The sequence below is a fragment of the Fonsecaea monophora genome (genome assembly GCF_001642475.1).
Source record: "Fonsecaea monophora strain CBS 269.37 chromosome Unknown Scaff19, whole genome shotgun sequence".
Classification (NCBI taxonomy): Eukaryota; Fungi; Ascomycota; class Eurotiomycetes; order Chaetothyriales; family Herpotrichiellaceae; genus Fonsecaea; species Fonsecaea monophora.
The window spans coordinates 92380-110647 of NW_019173950.1; the positions used below are offsets into that span (position 1 = coordinate 92380).

Consider the following 18268-nt stretch of genomic DNA (forward strand, 5'->3'; position numbering starts at 1 on the left):
ACGATGTGCAGTGGCCGCGATTTGAGAGAGCTTTACACATCAGAAAGTGAGCTGGAAAACATGATGCATTGATCAACTAGCTAGAGTCAATCATGACATGCTTCGCAACATAGGTCGACCCTTCTTAGTATCATGTCCTGCCTCTCTCAGACAAAGATGGTGATATTACTGCAGGTGGTTGAACTTGATGGTATCCGACCAAGTGCGACCAAGGGACACCCTGCCGCTCTGTTGATGCAGATAGAGTGTGTGGCTGTCCGAGAATTGTCTTCTTTTGCTCCGCATAAGGTCGATACACTAGTGTTCCTTTCTCTTTGAGATATCGTGCTTTTTCATAGTCAACAGTGTCTCATCCCCCTTTTGTTCTTCTCTTGTAACCCCTTCCTGCACGAAGCTGCTAGGATCAGAGGAAGACAACGCGTCAGATCCTTGTTGCCCACTCGCCTGTTGATTCTCAAACCGACATGTCGATCTTTGCTGACTCTCCCCAATCATTCGCATCTTCCACGAGATGTATTCTTCCGGCCTCTCCTTCTCTAGATACTCGCCCCATGCAGTAAACTCTTCGTTGGAAAGTGATCGAAGGATCTCAGGCGGGGGAGGACCGCTGTGTTTCAATTCGTCTTTGACACTTTTCGACGGCTGGTGAGCACTATCTTGGACTGACTGGAGATTGCCAAGTTCTCCTGTGACAAGGCTTTGGCTGTCTTTGAAAGGGGGCATGGTGGCGAAGCTGAGTTTTGGTACCGAGAGATCGCTGGTTGGCGCGTGTAATCAAGTAAGTTCGAGCATGTTATTCGATCCCAGGAATGCTCGCGCAGTCTCAGGCTTTCCAGAGGGGTGATACTTGTATGGTTCCTGGGGCAAATTACTTACACAAGGTGTGAATGGCGCAAAACAGTTCAGTTGAGTGAAGGGCACGACAAATGGACCGCATTGCGCACTGTCGGGAAACACGATCAGGTTGTTCTCCAGGAGGTTTCCAAATGGTGTAAAGCATTGTGACTGCTTTGATCGTGAACGGCGCCTTCCCCACGTCAAAGCTGCACTTGGTCCTGCAGTAACATAGCTGGCCGTGGGAAAGGCGCAGCAGGTCTGTCGTTAAGAAAAGTAGAAAGTGCTGGCCAGGACGGTCACAATGCAGCCGCGCAATCAGATAGAATCGTGTCGTCGGTATCAGGCTTGCCCTCTCCATTATACAAGGCTCGCCCATCCTGAGTTAGAAGTGGGTCAAGGGAAACCCTGGATATGATGTCCGTTCTGCCACATGCCATGGGCTGTTGGGGATAATGAACGAAGCATGTGTGGCGCATAGAAAGATGCGAGTAGGAGGTTAGGCGCCATGCTGTGGTGGTGCGAATCACCTGAATATTATGTTGGGTCAGCTTCACATGCCCCAATTCACTCACATGCTCTCTGTCCATTCTTCAACATACATAACATTCCCACCAAAATAAGTGAGAGTGCGCAGTGACAGGGACAACCAGCCCAAGTACATGGTACATACATGTGCACAAAAAAAGCCCCGAGCCCTGCATGTGGAGAGGGGGCCGGACGCCAAGCGACTGGACCACCTCGCATGTCATGATTTTGGGCTGCAATAATGGCATGTGCTGTTTTCTTCACTCACTTTCGATTCCCACCTGACGATCGCATTGCCTCCGTCTTCTGTCCTCCGTCGGGCCAAATAATGCCATCCACAGCCGCAGCCTAGGAAGCCTTGCACCTTGGTCCACTTCTCGTTTATCAAACCTTGCCCGCACAGGTACCGGTACCGGTACCTCACCTGAGTCGCCTGGTGTTGGTTCCGCCACGCACAACATGACCAGATGACCACCCACTTATTTGTCACTCGAGCTCTTCATTGCCATGTTATACCTGTGCTGTCCTCGCGTTTCTAGCCTCTGACACTCCAGCGGCGCTTTTGCGATCACTCCGAGGGCTCTGTACAACCTATTTAAACGCAACGGAAAATGGAAAAGTTCTCCCAATTCCGGGACAAAGGTGATTATCCTTTGGGAACACAGAATATCGATGGATCAACGTGCTGATCTGCCTTGTGCCATAGGTTCCGGCATCGCTCCATTCCTTCCTATCCCTACCGAGCCTGCTGGATTCGCATTACCCTTCCACATATTCCTCTTCATCTGTCGTGTGCCTCTACTTCTAGTCTTCGCGCTCTCATACTTTCTCGTTTTACAATGGATGCCCATTGGTATCCTCGGTAGAAAAGCTTCTCTCTGGTGCATATTGGGTATACCGGGAATATGGTGGATAGATCTACAAATCGACGGGGTGAAGAAAGGGTATGGCTGTGCAATTGTCGCTGGGGCACGTGCTGACATGGTCCAGGTCTCTTGCGCAGAACAAAACAAGAATTCCCCAAGAAGGCTCGGTGATTGCTTCATCAAGCGCTTCGCCGATCGATCCATTGTATCTGGCGGCTATTTTCGACCCCGTCTTCGCCGCCACGTACCCTTACACGAGGCTGGTGGAACCTATATCTCTGTTCACAGCCATCCTCCGGACGTTCTGTCACCCGAAGCTGACGCCACCACCTGGCGCAAATCTTATGGATATTGAGAAAGTGCTGAGACAAAACCCAGGTCGTGTTGTGGTGGTATTTCCGGAATGCACCACGACCAACGGTAGAGGCATCTTGCCCATGAGTCCAAGTCTTTTGGCAACCCCGCCACGGGCAAAAGTGTTTCCTGTCTCCCTCAGATATAGTCCTGCGGATGTCACAACACCCATCCCACACGCTTACCTGACCTTCCTCTGGAACCTCTGCAGCAAACCGTCCCATTGTCTCCGAATTCGCATTGCCGAGGCTGTATATAATAGTAAAAAGTCCTCGGATTCAGATTTTAGCATCCCAGCAAAGGTGTCGCCTTCATACACAGCAAACTATTTCGACTCGTTGGTTTCGTCAGACGGTGGAGCCAGCAGCGATGCAGATACACTCGTTGGTAGTGGCCTCGAAGACCAAGAACTTTCCATGACCAAGGAGGAAAGAGCATTTTTGGACAAAATTGCGGAGGCGTTGGCGAGGCTGGGGCGTGTCAAGAGAGTGGGACTGGGAGTCAGGGAGAAAGTTGAATTTATCGCCATGTGGACGAGGTCTCGGAAGCGGTGACAGGGACAAATGATCGAGTCGTGGTGGTTGATGACTCTTTCACCAGCAGCATCCATTGGGACCATGAGGTATCAATATTACCTTTCCTTCCAGAACGAACTGTTCGCTCAGATGACCTCAGCTCTTCTCGAGGGAAACTTTGAGATCATTGGGAACAGCTCCTTCTGACCACTTTCGATCTTATGCCTCGACCTCCTTTCTATCCTGGCAAATAGGTTGATAGAAATGCAGACTCATTGTGCTTTCACAAGCATAAGAGACGGTCAGGGTTGACATCCTCCCTGGCTTGTCATCACTTTTGACTAACAACAATGAGAGACATCTATACGCGATAGCTATTGGTGTATAGTTCCTACACATCAGCTAGTGTCATTCCGAACACAGCTGCATTCCAAACCCACAATTAATATTGAGAATGGAAACACACAGCTCCCATGCGGTGACAATCGCAATGCCATTGACGCAGCTGACTACCCACGCCTAAGCAACGACGGCACTTCGGAAGTCGAACTCCCCAACAGGCAGAGAACAATTGAAGTCCTTTGGACCAATTCAACGCCGTCGTCTGGCACCATGAGAGCTTCTACTCCTTGCTCTGGTCTGGGTCAACGTCAAACAGGAAGTCGAAGACACGTCGTTGGCAGCAATGTGTTCGTCCTCCGCACAACATGTCAATGACGTTGGGTGGCACTCTGTACCTATTATTAACGCCGTTCCATCCCCTATTCAGGGCAGGGCATCTGAGCCAGAGCCAGAACCAGAGCCAGATATCAGACTGCCTCCATTGGCGTTGTTTGTTACTCATAGCGTCCTCCGAGAAAGGCTCAACCAACCAGCCAGCCAGCCAGCCAGCCAGTCAGTTGGTTTATGGGCGGGCAAGGAACAGGCAAGCAAGCAGGGAAGAATACATACCTAGGTATGTACCGAGCACTGGTCAAGCATGGTGAACACGGCCCGCCCCTTGTTAGTCATGGCGGATGTAGTTTTTACTCGGCCCCCATGAACTATTCCGTCAACCTGGTCGACCTGCTTCCTGTTCAGATCGACAGTGGCTGCAATACGCAACGGTAGCGCCTTTACGACCGCAGACGAAGGCAGGGCGGGTCCCGATGAGGCCGACATCCAGCTGGAATGGAGCAGATGAGATGTCTTCATACAAGTACAGATTGACCACTACATGCTGACGTTGTGTCGTCCCTCTTGCTTCACCTGTGTTCCTTCGAGGTATGAATCCGTAGACACTAAACTGAATGGCACAATCGCTGCTCGCCACCCACCCACCTTCTCACGCCTCTCGTGAAAAGGTCATTTCCCATATTCCAGCCCTACCGTAGAGCGAATTGCCGGCCACTTGTCAACGCCTGCCTGCCTACCTGTTGTTCCGATTTTTCGGGTTTCTTCCCCCCAGAGAACCACATAGTCCGGGTCCCGCCCTTGCTTTTTGAGAGCAACTCCGTGCAAAGAGAGCCAAGTACCAATAAACAAACAGAAAGGATCGTGAGCAACAATAATTCTGGCCATCGCTCCAGTAGACCAGGACACCATGCTCCAAGCCTAACCCGGGCATGGTCGACGCCTTTGAGAGTGGCGGTACTATCTCCACCGTCTCCCATGGCTTTCCCTTTCACCCTCGACAAGTCCCCTTTCCAGGTCATCTTCGTACTTGTATGTGACTCTCCTTCCACTTGTCCCACCACCGCCAGAGGATGAAGCCTGTTTGGCGGCTTTCTCGCGTCGCTGTTGTTCTTTGAGCATACGTTCACGATTCCGTGCTTCGCGCTCGAGGGTGTGAGGGTCTTTCTCTTCGGGGTGAGCTGACCCTGACCCTGACATTGACTGTGCGGGTGCTGGAGTTACTGTGCCACTGGAGCGATGAGATTGTGACCGTCCATTGACCATCGAGGTGTCCAAGCCGTTAGAGTCCTCAACATCACGACGATGATCTTTCTTGTGACGCCGTGACCGATGTCGCGACTCAGGCTCTTCAGTAATAACCTCGTCCTGCTGTTGGTCATAGTCGTAGTCGTATTCCTGATGTCTGTCTACGTCTTCGCGGTGACGATCGTGTCGAGAGCGCTTCCGATCCCGGTCCCGATCCCTATGTTTGTCGTCTCGATGCTCTCGCTCCCGGTCTTTGGTCCGTGTCTTCTCCCGATCTCTATCACGGTCGCGGTCGCGGTCATGGTCTCGCTCACGATCCCTATCGCGGTCTCGATTTCGATCCCGATCGCGGTCCCGATCTCGATCTCTGCCGTCGTGACGAGAGGACTTGCTACTCCGGTGTCTGCTCTTGCTTTCAGCCTCATACCCATCTCGAGTTGACCTTGTCGATTCCGCGTAGTCGTCCATTTCGTGGTCCTCATCAACGTCCTCGTCGTGACGTCGCCGTGATGACCGGGATGAATGCTGCTTGGAAGCTCTCTCCTTATCGCCCCGACTGCGTCTCGAAGATGACTTATAATCCCCCGAATCCGATTCGGCGTAGGATGCTTCCCGCTCGTTCCGATCATAATCATCATAGGTGCCGCGCCTTGACGATTTCCTGGAGGGCTTGTCAGAGTCGCGGTAATCGGACTCGTCTTGCTCGTCCCCTTCATATCTCAAGTTGGAGTGTTTGTCCTGTACGGATTGTCGTCGAGACCTGTCCCTGTCTTTATCAGGGGTCTTACTACGAGTTCTCTCGACATCTCGAGACTCTGAACGCTGTGACGCCGACATAGATGCTCTTCCCATGATTTGAAACCCGGCTGCTGCAGGTCGCGAAGGCGGTCTGCCGGGCACAGCTGCTTCACGCATCGCTCTAGGACCGGTTGGTGCCCCGATGACGCCCACGCCTTTGGGTTCCATGGGTGAAGCAATTTGCGGGAATGGCTTTACTGTTGGAGCAATATGCCCGTTTGGCATCGAAATCGAGCCACGCCCGCGAGAGGAGAATCTACCATGTCCTCGAGAGCGAAAGCCATGATCACCGTATTGAGCCGAGGGACCAAGCGGTGCCGACGGTGGTGGCATCGGGCCTTGTAGATCTTCATTGTATGCTTCAGGTATCGGCTTTTCTGCAGGCGTCGTTTGCATAGTCTCAGAAACCGGTGGTTGGGCCTTCTCCCCGTCGTCCTGTCCATTAATCCCGTTCACCTTATCAGCTTCCAAAGACTCATCCATAGGTTGAGATTCTAATGCTGTCGCCACCTCATCACCTCCACTAGCCGCAGAAGCTTCGGAAGTAGCGGTTGTAGTGACAGTCTTTTCGACGGTGATGGGCTTCTGGTAGTCTTCCCCAAGGGCCTCTTGGACTTCTTCCTGACCGCCAGGGGCGAAGTCATCGTCTTCGTGACCGTCATCAACCGGATCGTGGTTGTTGTCCATGTGTTCTTCTTCGGCCGCCGCGACTTCGGCGGATGCCGTCTGCATCGTATGAGACTGCACATTGCGGCTATCGAATTGCTTCTGGTTCTGGTATCCCTGTTGGTGGTATTGCGAGAATTGATTGAAGTTACCGCGGCCTCTCACAAAGCCGCCACGGCCACGACCACGACCTCTGCCATAGCCGCGGCCATAGTAGCCATTTTGAAAATCACCAGAGGTATAGGGCTGTTGAAAGTTGCCAGACGGGCCCATATTGAAACCATAGTTGGAACCGAAGTCATTGCCCATGCCATTCGAGAATGCATTTGCATTATTATTCTGCCACATATTGTTGTTCTGGCCTTCCCAGCCATACATTCCTTGGTTGGCATTGTAGTTCATAGCCATGTTCATGCCATTCATCCCATTCATGTTCATGCCTCCGTTTGGACCGCCAAATCCGCCAAACATGCCTGCTGACATTGGATTCATTCCCATAGGCATTCCTGTAGAGCAAAGTCAGAAAATGTTGCTAATTGTGGAGCAGTAGCAAGCTCACCCATCATTGGATTGAAGCCCATCCCGTTTGCCGACATCATTTGCATCATCTGATTGTAATCCATATTGCCGAACCCATTCATCATGTTTGAAAAGTCCATGCTATTGAAACCCTCAGTATTACTTTGGCTCACGTCTTGTGAGTTCGGTTTGTTCTCGAAGGAATTGGTAGGCTGAGGAGTGTCTTCAGTACTCTTCACGCGGGTCGGAAGTGGCTGCAGGTTCTCGTCCTCTGCTTCTACCTGGATGTCGATATCGTCGTCATTATCGGCGGGTTCAGGTTCAGGTTCCTAATGTGAAGATTAGGAAAAAAGTTGTCATCAAACAGATGGTAGAGCAGGCAATTACCTCAATTGACGGGTGGACATTTCCAGCAAGGGTGTCTTCACTTTCTGCCACATCCTCTTGTCGCCGCTCCTCCGACACCTCTGCTATTACTCCATCTGTTTGGCTGCCGCCATTCACGACGGGTTTGCCGGCGTCTGGTGGGTGGACAACCTCATCTTGTCCGACAGATTTGGCCCGCTCATCCACCCTCGTCTTCTCTTGTGCCTTGAGATAAACCTTGATGGTCTTTTGCATGGCTTTACTCGGCTTGCAAATGTCATCGGTAAAGGGCCGATGTTCGCACTTGGGACAACTGGAGCCGCGAGTAGTGCTGAAGCCTGTCTAGTGTCAGTCACTCGCCAAGAGGAACAGTTGACACAGTCACTAACATGGTTCGCAGATTCCGACATCGCAGCAAGAGGTTTTGTATGGATTGAGGTTGAAGTTGTGGCAGCGCGTGCATTTCAATTTCTCTGGCACTTTGTCCAAATCCAGGGAACTGAAGAGGTTAGCGCAGGAAAGGCCAAAGGCGTGCGATCTCCAAACATACTTGAGGACATTGGTCAATGATGTATCTAACGCAACAGCGGCCATATTGAACAGAGGTCAAGGGACAGTCTGGCTGTTCCTGATTGTGAGGGAGTGAACCAGGCCTGCGATTTGGACGAAGGAATGGAAAGATCAAACGCCATTAGATGACAACAGGCAGGGGCGTCGCCGGCCTTGTGTGACACGATCACTAGACTATAAATGACAAAAATTTACAATCATATCAGAATAAAAAGGTTGGACATGTCAAGGACGGGATGGTAGCGATGGGAAAGGAAGTTTTCAGTTGGTAGTTTTGCGCAGCCGGGGTTGCCAGGCTGAGAGCCACCAAAGCCTGAACCAGCCTGGGCGAAAGGCTCTCAAAGGCGAAAAAAGGACCGTCGGGGCTGCAGGAGCCTCTCTGCCTCTCCACCTTACGCTAGGACCGATATAGCTTAGTGTAGCATCCGATCTCTATGCTATGCTCACCAGGGCTGAATCGCCCCTCAGAAAATGTACCTGTAAGAAAATGGCTAAATGGGCAGATCTCAATTCCGCCAGTCCGATACTTGGCTTCAACGTTAGCATTAGTAGACGTGACGCTTACACTTTGGATTTGTACCTTTGGATAGACTCTACCCATACCAGTATCTCCTGGTCTGCACCTCTCTCTATTTTGTTTCATTTGATCGCCTTTGAACACATGGGATGCGATGCATACTTGACGGTCAATCCATATCTGAGCAATATACAAATAGCCCAAGATGATCCTGGGACCAATCAATGGGATTGATTGCGTCGCTTTTGTCATTTTCTTAATCCCACAACTACTCTACCAAGTAGACATCAAAGAGCTACTTGGTGTGATACTCAGAGTAATCCCATTTTTGAGTAGGGAAACCGCATGGATCTTTGTGCGGATGGCCACAGTATACTAACCACTCGGGACAGTTCTTAAACTTCCCTATCAGCTGCTACATGAACGGTATTATATAAAAAGACACCTTCGATCGCCCTTCACACAGCATGCCACGCTCTTCCAGGACGTGGTCATTCGCTGCGTTCGATATGCGTTCGCAAAGATCCCTGCCAGTATAGGGAGAGTCTTCTTTTCCAAATGGGTCGCATATCCATTCTTCCGATTCCGCCTGTTGCGACACGGGCTTCTGCACTGTCCCATGTTTTATGGGGAAGTCATCAGACATGGTGCTAGAGGTCTCTGGATAGTTGACGATCCGGACTGCGACCCTGACATCATAATATACTATGCTCATGGTTAGTTAACGAACGTCATTTGCCTGGAGAGAGGGTGTTAGCTGATGCTTGTGTTTAGGTGGGGGGTTCTCCATGGGTTCGGCATATTTCTATCTCGAATTTCTCATGGCTTGGACAACTCGATTGAAAGAAAGTGGGTTCAAGAATCCAGCGGTTTTTGCATTGGAATATACTCTTGTCCCGGACGCGCAGTGGCCAATTCAGTTTAATGAAACCCGTGCAGGATATGATTTTCTTCGGGATAGGTTCGGGCATGGGTCGGCAGCAAAGATCTGTGTGAGCGGTGATTCAGCAGGTGCAAGTCTTATCCTGAGCATGCTTCTCCAGCCAGGTCATCTCGAACAAGATACTCAGCTCCAGTCACGGTATCGACCAGGTTTAGCTGTACTGATCTCGCCTTGGACCCATCTAGTGTCGAACCTGAACCAGAATACACCCAGTGACTACCTGGATCGCAACAGCTTACATCTGTACGCAACACAATATGCAGGGGAGGCGACGATGACGGACAGTGTCATCTCTCCGGGTCTCTGTACGGGGCGCTGGAAACAAGCCTCGCCACTGAACGGGTTTCGCATCGTATACGGCGCAGAAGAGGTCTTTGCTCCCGGCATTCAAGCGATGGCTGATTGCATTAAGAAAAATGGCGCCACAGTTAAGGTCCACGAGCGAGAGGCAGGCATTCACGCCTGGCCTGTGGTGAACTTGTTCCTCGGAAGCACACGAGATGAACGGCTGCAGGGACTTGACATCATGACTGATTTCATCCTGTCCTCCAGCCTTGCATCGGGTTTGCATTAGAATTGTGCGCTAATGGCCTGCTCACATCTTCATAGAATCCACTCACGCCATCAGATTAGATCAAGTTTGGAAAGGTCTTTCATTGATGACAGTTGGACTAGCAAAACGACGACCACAGCCATGTGAGCCGGGTTGTTGTTCTGCAATCTTGTCTTCAACTGCTATCTCCAGATCGCTCTATCATCATTTGACAGTCAATGATTCACGAAGTTGCAGGCACCAAGCGGATATTTTTCCAAGGTCATTCTTCTTCCTATTGGCGTTACTGTCGCAAAAGCGAAAGCACGTGTCGGGGACACGCGTCTGAAAATTGATCCCCGTGTCATAATCTCAAAAGTGACTGGGAAAAAAAGTGGATTGGTTATTCTCAAGGCCTTGGCTTTCGTATCGCCATCGCCGGGGTCCGGCTAAAATCTATAGGAGGATGACATGGGACATGCAGAAATTGTTCTGGGGGACGCAGGGGCCAGCAGGGTCTTTCAATGGGAGAAATGGACGAAGGAGACCGTAAAGTTTGCAAAGCGCAGAGGTGGGATTGTGGATTCGCAAAAAAAATAAGGCAGGGCGTCACAGTTGGAGTTGGCTCGATTGATTGGACCGTGGCCTTTAGCGTGTTTCTGGGCCTGTTGATCTGATCATCGGATGGCTGAGACGCCCACAAAAGCCCTGACCTCAGCTTTTATAAGGCCCCTCTGACCCCTCAGCTGCACGTCTCTGAACTACATGACTCGGTCTTGCTCAGGAGTCAAGACACAGAAATCCCAGCCTATCCGGATTTACGTTATTCCGTCTTCCTCTTAGCACGTGACTCTGGTTGCCCACCTCGCCGCCTCAAACTCCCTCCTTGTCGTCATTCTCCCTAGGCTGCTAGGTGGTGACTTGGTAACTCTGTTACCATTTGTGTGTACCTCGTACCGCACCCGGGTACCATTGTACCACTTCACGCTCCTACCAACCTCTCTCCTCTGGCTTGACGGCTTGAACTGGTTCTTCCCTTCACATATTCCCTCCCGATCACTTTCCATCACCAACAACAATCATGGTCGGCCCAGTCTGAACCAACAAAGGACGCTGTTGTCTATTCAAAATGACTAGTTGCCCATCGCACACGCTCCACTTCACCGTCACCAATACTAGTACTGCACCAAATCTTACCCCCCGGGATTCCTGCACCACCATCCAGCTGCACCCTTCATTCGCCGAGCAATGAATGAAGAACACGACAACCCGAACTCCGAGTCATCATACCGTCCTTCCAGTCCAGATTTATCAGGCTTCACTTTTGCAAACGCCCCACTGCCCAGACTAACCCGAATTCCAAGCTACCACGCACCAGACTCCAATTTCCCTTCGGGTCATTCGTTCACTCCTCGAGGTAGCTACGACGCCTCGCCGTTTTTCTCCCCTTCGACAGCGACATCCACCGCTCCTTCGGCGTCGTATTTTGGCTCTCGCCCTCAATCACAAAGCGCCCAAGTCAATTTTCCCCCTCAGACTTTTCGCACTCCGAGCTTTCCAGGACAGACTCCTACCCAATATCTTTCAGAGGGTTCGTTTCAACAACATTTCGCTCAACCATATAGTAGTCCGCCAGTGACTCACTACTCTCAGTCTGCGTTTGGTCCCCATTTGGGTACAGGCCAGAGCCAGCCACCGCAGCCATCCCTGCCCGTATATCCTTACGCAGACATGCCTCCTCGCACGCGGCAACAGAAAGCCGCTGAGGCACTGGAACAAGACTACGGTCTCAACGCCGCAACGAGAAATGTCATCCAACCTAAGGTAGAGCAACCCCAATCTGTACAACCGGTCATGCCTATCGCCACGGCAGACCCTTCTTTTGGGATCGATGTGAGAACGAAATTTCCTGTTGCACGAATCAAGCGCATCATGCAAGCAGACGAAGATGTAGGCAAGGTTGCTCAAGCAACTCCCACGGCAGTTTGTGAGTTCTGGAATATTACCTCCACTGCCCCCTTCATTACTCTAACTCTTACATAGCCAAAGCGTTGGAGCTTTTCATGATCACTTTAGTCTCTAAGGGTGCGGCAGAGGCAAGAGCAAACAGCTCAAAACGAGTCACGGCACAGCATCTCAAGGCCGCACTGATGAAGGATGGGCAGTTCGACTTTTTGAACGACATTTGTGAGGCTATCCCTGATGAAGGCTCCAAGAAAGGCAGGGCCAAGTCGGAGGCCAAGAGTGAAGATAGTGAAGAAGATATCAGACCCAAAGGCAAAGGGAAAGGGGGGAAGAAGAGGAAAGCGGAAACTGACGATGAAAGTGACTGATATGAAATCATTCGCTCGATGAGCTATGAAGAGTTTTGTATGATCATGAAGACGACCTTGACAATCTGAGCGTTATACTGGCTGGAGCGACAGCCATGGAGGGAAAGACTGCTTCGGTCAGATGGGGAATCCGACCGCCCAAACATAACGACCACATATGGATGAACCCGTCGAATAATAGTTCCCCGCATCGATCACACAAACGCATCATCCTTGATGGTCCATCATGGTCCTTCCTCTCCATCACCTCCGTCATAACCACCTGCACTGCGATGTCTTCGGCTCGGAGACGGGGTGTTATTCCGCCACGGCCACGGCGCTTGAGTCACCAGCGCCACAAGGATGATAACTCCAATAAGGCTGGTAAATCCCAAGGCAATCCACCCGACAACAGCGGTATACGCAACCACCACAAGGCATAGCAGCGCAAAAGCCCCGATGATGAGACCGCCCATCAGCGCCGCTGCAATTATGGCGTATCTCTGAACGCTCCGTTGCGATGTCTTCCCATTCAGCCCATCCCAGTCTGCAATCCAGTGGTCTTTGAAGAAGGTCAAGATAGTGGAGCCAAGTGAAGCAATTGCCAACGCAAGAAGGAACAAGAGCCAACTAATGGCCAGGAATCCTTGTATCTGGTCCACGTTGAAGACTGGCCGTCTTGTTCGAGGGGTGGAGGTGTTGTTGGACAAGACATAGGAGAAGGTGATACTCGCGCCCAGGGTCGATATGCCAATGATCGTGGTGAAGACACCATTATAGAATGTTGTGACTGATGAACCAGGGTGTTTGGTAATGGGTCGAATGTGTGAGAGAGAATGGCCGTGCTCAGAGTAGATCCCGGTATGCGTTTTTGTTGGGTTGATGACACCGACGGAAGGTAAGGGACCCGGGTTGTATACATCCTCCAGGCCTTCGTCTTTGGAGGCTGCCCGCTCCTGTGCTCGAGCTTCGGGTGTTTTAGAGGACATGGGGGCCACACCTGGTGCATTTAGATTTGAGGGACCCTCCATAGTGAGGATAGAAGTGTCCCCAGCTTCTGATGTATGAGTAGATCGGAGTCGGAAAAGGGTTCACACCAGACTCACTCAATACTGGCAAATGGTACTGTCTAATTCAGCAAAATCTGTAGCAGAGAGAGAGAAAGCAAGAACAGCAGCAGAAGAAGATCCTTTATCTAGTTGTTCAGAGGTTTGCCAGGGAAGCTGCGTCTGGCCTCAACAGCGGAAGTTGTGACCAGACATCGGGCTAGCACCGTACATAGTCTCAACGGCTCCTCCGACAACTACTGATTCAAGTCCTCTTCATCTGGATTCTCCTTTCGACATAATCATCCGACCATACCTCTTACCCCTATGAACGTTCCAAAATGAGGCAAAGGGCATGGATATCGTGAGTTGCTTACCCAAGATGCATGCTGTGCAAGGACTGAAGAGTCTAACGTCAAGATGGCTGGCTAGCTCACTCGCCTGATTGCCGGTACTGGTTCATACCAGACAAAACAAAGGACAAATACACCAGCAGAGCGCCTTGCATCTTGCAAGAGCATCTGCAATGCCTTGACTGTGAGTGCGCTTCCCTTCCTGCGAACTTTGTCTCATTGACGCGGTGAAGCACACCTGGCGCAGCGGAAGCCTCGAGCGCGAAGATGAAGCCGCCCTGACATACACTGTCAAACTCCTTCAACGCCTCGAAGGCATTCTCCACGACGAGTCGCGCAGAGCCGCGCCGCACTCCTGCCTGCGCTATGTTGCCTCGAGCCAGACCTACATTATAATCACCAAGCTCGCCGTGTCCTCTGCCAACCCCGATATCATCAAGTCCTCTGCTCAACTCTTCCACATCCTCATTAATGGCGAAGCCGAAGGACTGCTTGACAGCAAATTGTTCACAAGGTCTCTGTTAGATTTGGTATGCTTTGCTACAATAGGAGGGAAGATCATTGTCGAGGAACGTCTAGAAACAGACCTGGTGGAATTGCTGTTCGAGATTGCTACCAAGATCCGGCTCGACCCAGACATCCTTCCTGCTTGGTTCTATCCAGGTCGAGAAACAACACGCGGGCGCAACGCTGCAGACGACTCTAGGAGAAGTCAATTTCCTCTGTTCCATGTGCTAGTGCAATACGTTCACCACGATGGCCCGGTGGGTGACTTTGCTCGCACGGCGTTGTTATACTTGACGGAAACCGCCTCCAGATCCAAGCCGTTGGAAACATGGATGATCGAGAGTGACCTGGCACCTCAGATGGCTAGTGGGTTGGGTGCCCTATACAGCAGGCTCAGCAGACAATCAACTTCACTTAGTGGCCAAGCCTCCGCGCCTGCTATTGTCTCTCTTTCGGATCGTTCAGAAACGCTTGCTTCGCTCACAACAGTACCACAAGTCTTTCAGCAAGATATCAAAGCCTTCTTCACTTATCTGGCGTTCTGGCAGGATACACTGAACCACTGCAAGTCGGCAGAAGTCAGTGATACTTTGCTGGACCATTTTCAGATACTCTTTGTCCAACAACTCCTTTATCCTTCGCTCTTGGAGTCATCCGATGTTGAAGGTGGCTCTACCGCCGCGGTCATAACCCATCTGTCCCGGATTCTGATTGCTCTTGACCACGAACAGCTCGTGGATCGCATCCTGCGCTACCTTTTGGCGTCACCAAGCATGCCCCGCGGCCCCGCGGAGAGAAGCCATCGAAGACAGAGGATGTCTGTTAGCCGACGGAAGTCCATCGATCATTTAAAGGCCCTTGCAGAGGTCGCCGACAGCCCTTCCCCGAATCTTTTCGATCTTCTCGACTTGATGGTAATGAGCCTCAGATCTCGTCATTCAGAAACCGTCAATGCTTGTCTGAAGCTATTATCAGTGATCATTGCGAATCACCATTGTCATGTCCTCACGAATCTTTTCAAACTTGAGCCAACAACTGCGTCTCCAGCTCAACGTGGAGTAGAGCATCTGAACAGCTCCTTGCTCAAATTGTTTGACTACGCTGCTGCGATAGCCAAAAACCCCGAGATGGATGAGTCATATCAAGCAGCATTGCTGGACGAGCAGATTCTACTGGAGCAGCACAGTTGCCTCCGCATGAACCGAGCGGATGTGGACCAAATAGACGAACGAGACATGTCCATTGCCCAAGAGTGCAAGCTCTTTGAAGCTCTCCTCACATTGCTGCGAAGTTTTTTTGCAAATGACACTGTCACGAATCTTTATCTGACTGAGGCTGTCATGGCCTTGGCTGCTTGTGAGCATATGAATCTGCAAGGGTGGCTTCTGCGGCCAGGGAACGAGACCGACAGTCAAGACTGTTCCTCGAGCAACATTACTTTCATCATTGGTGAACTTATAGAGCAAGTTCGTCAATGGCGCTCACAATTTCCCGAATGGGACGAGCTTGTCCTTCGAAGGAGAATGGAACTGTCAGAGGATGACACGCTCACCAATCCTCAAAACCCGGTGAACTCGTCATGGCGGACGAAAGAGACTGGTTCGGACCTCAGAAGCACCTCGCCTTCTGTTGGGAAATCTCAGTCACCACCAGCAACTCCAAGAGGGCGAAAGGTAACGACAAGAGATTTTGGGTCCATCGACGGTGCTTTATCGAGGCCTGAAACACATCGGAGCAGCTTAACTGAGCGCACTCTCGGCCATTCTCCCCTGAGGCAATCAACACCGGCTCAACTCGGGGAAAGCGAGGGGTCAACACAGCAGCCAGCTTCTTTGGTGCCACCGCCATCGATCCCCCTTTTAAAAACACAAGTTACTCTGTTTAATTTTCGGGCGCCCGAAGAGGCTTCAGAATCACTCCCTGTACACGCAGGCCGCAAACAAACTTCAAGTCCTCCTGGTGATCAACGTCGCGCTTTGTTGGATGCCAGTGGTGAATCTGGAGCTGCAACTCCGAGCGGCACAGATGACTGGTCATTGAGCCCAAGGAATCACGTCAGTCTCAGCCATGTACTGACCAACGCTATCATCCTTCAGGAGTTTGTTCTCGAGATTGCAGCAATTGTGCAGCTGCGGGCTACGTTCTTTGGCGAGGTCGAGTTTACGGCGAAAAGCTCGGATTAGTGGTTGTGAAAAAGACCAGAGCAAGGTCCGGCGGAAATGCAGGTGTTGAGTTCCATGTTTATCAGTTTAAAGATACCCTTCCACAACGTCGTATGCTGCTTTCGGGCTATTGCAGAGTAGGTCATCAAACGTCAAATCCCGTTTACTAGAGCTTCTCCTTCTATGTTGCCTAGCATCTTTTTCTCGTACTCGTCCAACATTTGTAAAAAATGGTTCCTCCGCCAACTCGAGATCCAACTAATCATGAATGCATTTTTCTGCAGCTGGATCAACTCCTTCTTTGTTATATCGGTCCCCTCGGCCATTTTCAGCATATTCTCATTCACGTAACCGCGGAAATAGGCTGGGTCGTCGCTGTTGATGGTGACTTTGACGCCCTGCCGCAGGAGGCCAAGGATTTCCCGGCCCTTGAAGTCGGCCGTGACCACGGAGTTTGAGATTGGACAGCAAGTCAGTCCGATGCCGCGAGTCTTGATGGTGTCGACCAGTTCCGGGGAGTCAATGATATTGGTGCCATGATCGATTCTGTCCACTTGGATCTCGTTGACGGCCTGACCGATGTGCGTCAGGGTGTTGGGCTGGTCAATGTCGCAGTGCATGGTGAGCAGATAGCCCTCCCGGGAGGCGCGCTGGAAAACGGACGCGAACTTGCTGGGAGGGTTTTCGCGCTCGTCGCTGTCCAGGCCGACGCCGATGATGCTGTCCTTGAACGGGAGCGACTCCATCAGAGTCGACATGGCATACTCGGCACTGTGGTCGCGGAGGAAGCACATGATCAGACTCGCTGAGATGCCTAGCGTTCGCTGCGCCGTGACGATGCCGTGGCGGTAACCGCGCACCACGGTCGGGAAGGGCACTCCCCGCGACGTGTGTGCTTGCGGGTCGAAGAACAGCTCGACGTGCTTCACGTTCTGGGCGTGTGCGGTGCGTAGGTAACTCAGGGCCAGGTCAGAAAAGTCCTCGGCCGTAACCAGGACGGCCATGTTTGGATAGTAGATCTGCAGGAACGAGGCGAGGTCGTTGAACGCATAGCCTGCCTCCGGGTGAGACGGTTCCAAGTGGGCAATGGACGACGGAGTGGGCAGGTTGTTCCGTGCTGCGAGAGCGCGGGCAAGATCAGGTGTCAGGCAGCCTTCGAGATGGACGTGAAGCTCCGCTTTGGGCATTTGCCCGATGAAGGTTTTGAGGTCGACCTCGGGTGATTGTGGTCGGGTTAGGCGGTCTGATGCCATCCTAGCTGGTGTAATCTTACACTGGTTTCTGTCTAAAGGATCAGCCTGGTCTCCGTGTTCCGGTTTTCCAATGCAGACTTGTGAGAGGCTGTCCTCGGGATGTCGCGAGGCTGGGGGGGGGGGGGGGGGAGTCGGGCCGACGAGGCTGCAATCCGTAATACCTCCCCTGCTCACCTTTTCTTGTGGGACCCCGAACCCGAGGGGATCTTTAGAGTTTTGAATCTTGATCTTTGAAAAGACCCAACCACTCACTCCACTTTTGACCAAACTGATGGATGTATCCTTCTACCCGATAGTGGAAACCGCGATTTAAGCTGCCTGGTCTCTCAAGGGCTTTGGGGGAGGCCTTGTGCCTAGCTGCTTTGCTCTGTTTCAGCACTGGTCAAAAGCCTGCCTATAACATCAAGAGAGTTGTAACTTCGGCGCCGCGGTATCCGGCATCAGTTCGACCTGGGAGAGCCGTGGCAGCAACGGATGTTCAATGATATCAGCCCGTATTGATAACGGTCTGCGTGACCAGCAGGATGTCCGGTGAGTCGAGTAAGTTTCGTAAAGGATGCACTCCGTACACAGATGTTGCCTAGTGGTGTTCGCAAACCGTCGTTCCGTCTTCGTGATTTGTCTATGGTCAGACATATATCGTTTGGAGGGTGTGTCCAAGACCATGGATGTCGTCAACATGAGAAACGAGTCCTCCAATCATTTCG

General features: G+C 51.6%; 7 protein-coding genes across 7 annotated transcripts; 4 read left to right on the forward strand and 3 right to left on the reverse strand.

Moving 5' to 3' along the window:
- Positions 1-1973: 1973 nt before the first annotated feature.
- Positions 1974-3136, forward strand: AYO21_03710 (hypothetical protein; the record flags this gene model as incomplete). The annotated part of the gene is made up of 3 exons (XM_022653684.1): positions 1974-2004; positions 2069-2306; positions 2353-3136. The coding sequence occupies 3 exons, from the start codon at positions 1974-1976 to the stop codon at positions 3134-3136; spliced, it is 1053 nt and encodes a 350-aa protein (XP_022513927.1).
- Positions 3137-4729: 1593 nt separating this feature from the next.
- On the reverse strand, positions 4730-7960 carry AYO21_03711 (hypothetical protein; the record flags this gene model as incomplete). Its single annotated transcript, XM_022653685.1, has 5 exons — positions 4730-6987; positions 7041-7329; positions 7388-7704; positions 7756-7865; positions 7917-7960. 5 exons carry the CDS (start codon positions 7958-7960, stop codon positions 4730-4732), a joined length of 3018 nt encoding a protein of 1005 aa, XP_022513928.1.
- A 698-nt stretch (positions 7961-8658) lies between these two features.
- On the forward strand, positions 8659-9970 carry AYO21_03712 (hypothetical protein; the record flags this gene model as incomplete). The annotated part of the gene is made up of 3 exons (XM_022653686.1): positions 8659-8785; positions 8846-9169; positions 9228-9970. The coding sequence occupies 3 exons, from the start codon at positions 8659-8661 to the stop codon at positions 9968-9970; spliced, it is 1194 nt and encodes a 397-aa protein (XP_022513929.1).
- Positions 9971-11659: 1689 nt separating this feature from the next.
- On the forward strand, positions 11660-12261 carry AYO21_03713 (hypothetical protein; the record flags this gene model as incomplete). Its single annotated transcript, XM_022653687.1, has 2 exons — positions 11660-11915; positions 11972-12261. 2 exons carry the CDS (start codon positions 11660-11662, stop codon positions 12259-12261), a joined length of 546 nt encoding a protein of 181 aa, XP_022513930.1.
- A 224-nt stretch (positions 12262-12485) lies between these two features.
- On the reverse strand, positions 12486-13271 carry AYO21_03714 (hypothetical protein; the record flags this gene model as incomplete). The annotated part of the gene is made up of 1 exon (XM_022653688.1): positions 12486-13271. One exon carries the CDS (start codon positions 13269-13271, stop codon positions 12486-12488), a length of 786 nt encoding a protein of 261 aa, XP_022513931.1.
- Positions 13272-13627: 356 nt separating this feature from the next.
- Positions 13628-16329, forward strand: AYO21_03715 (hypothetical protein; the record flags this gene model as incomplete). The annotated part of the gene is made up of 2 exons (XM_022653689.1): positions 13628-13650; positions 13887-16329. 2 exons carry the CDS (start codon positions 13628-13630, stop codon positions 16327-16329), a joined length of 2466 nt encoding a protein of 821 aa, XP_022513932.1.
- Positions 16330-16460: 131 nt separating this feature from the next.
- AYO21_03716 (adenosine deaminase) lies at positions 16461-17561 on the reverse strand (the record flags this gene model as incomplete). Its single annotated transcript, XM_022653690.1, has 1 exon — positions 16461-17561. One exon carries the CDS (start codon positions 17559-17561, stop codon positions 16461-16463), a length of 1101 nt encoding a protein of 366 aa, XP_022513933.1.
- Between the last annotated feature and the right edge of the window lie 707 nt (positions 17562-18268).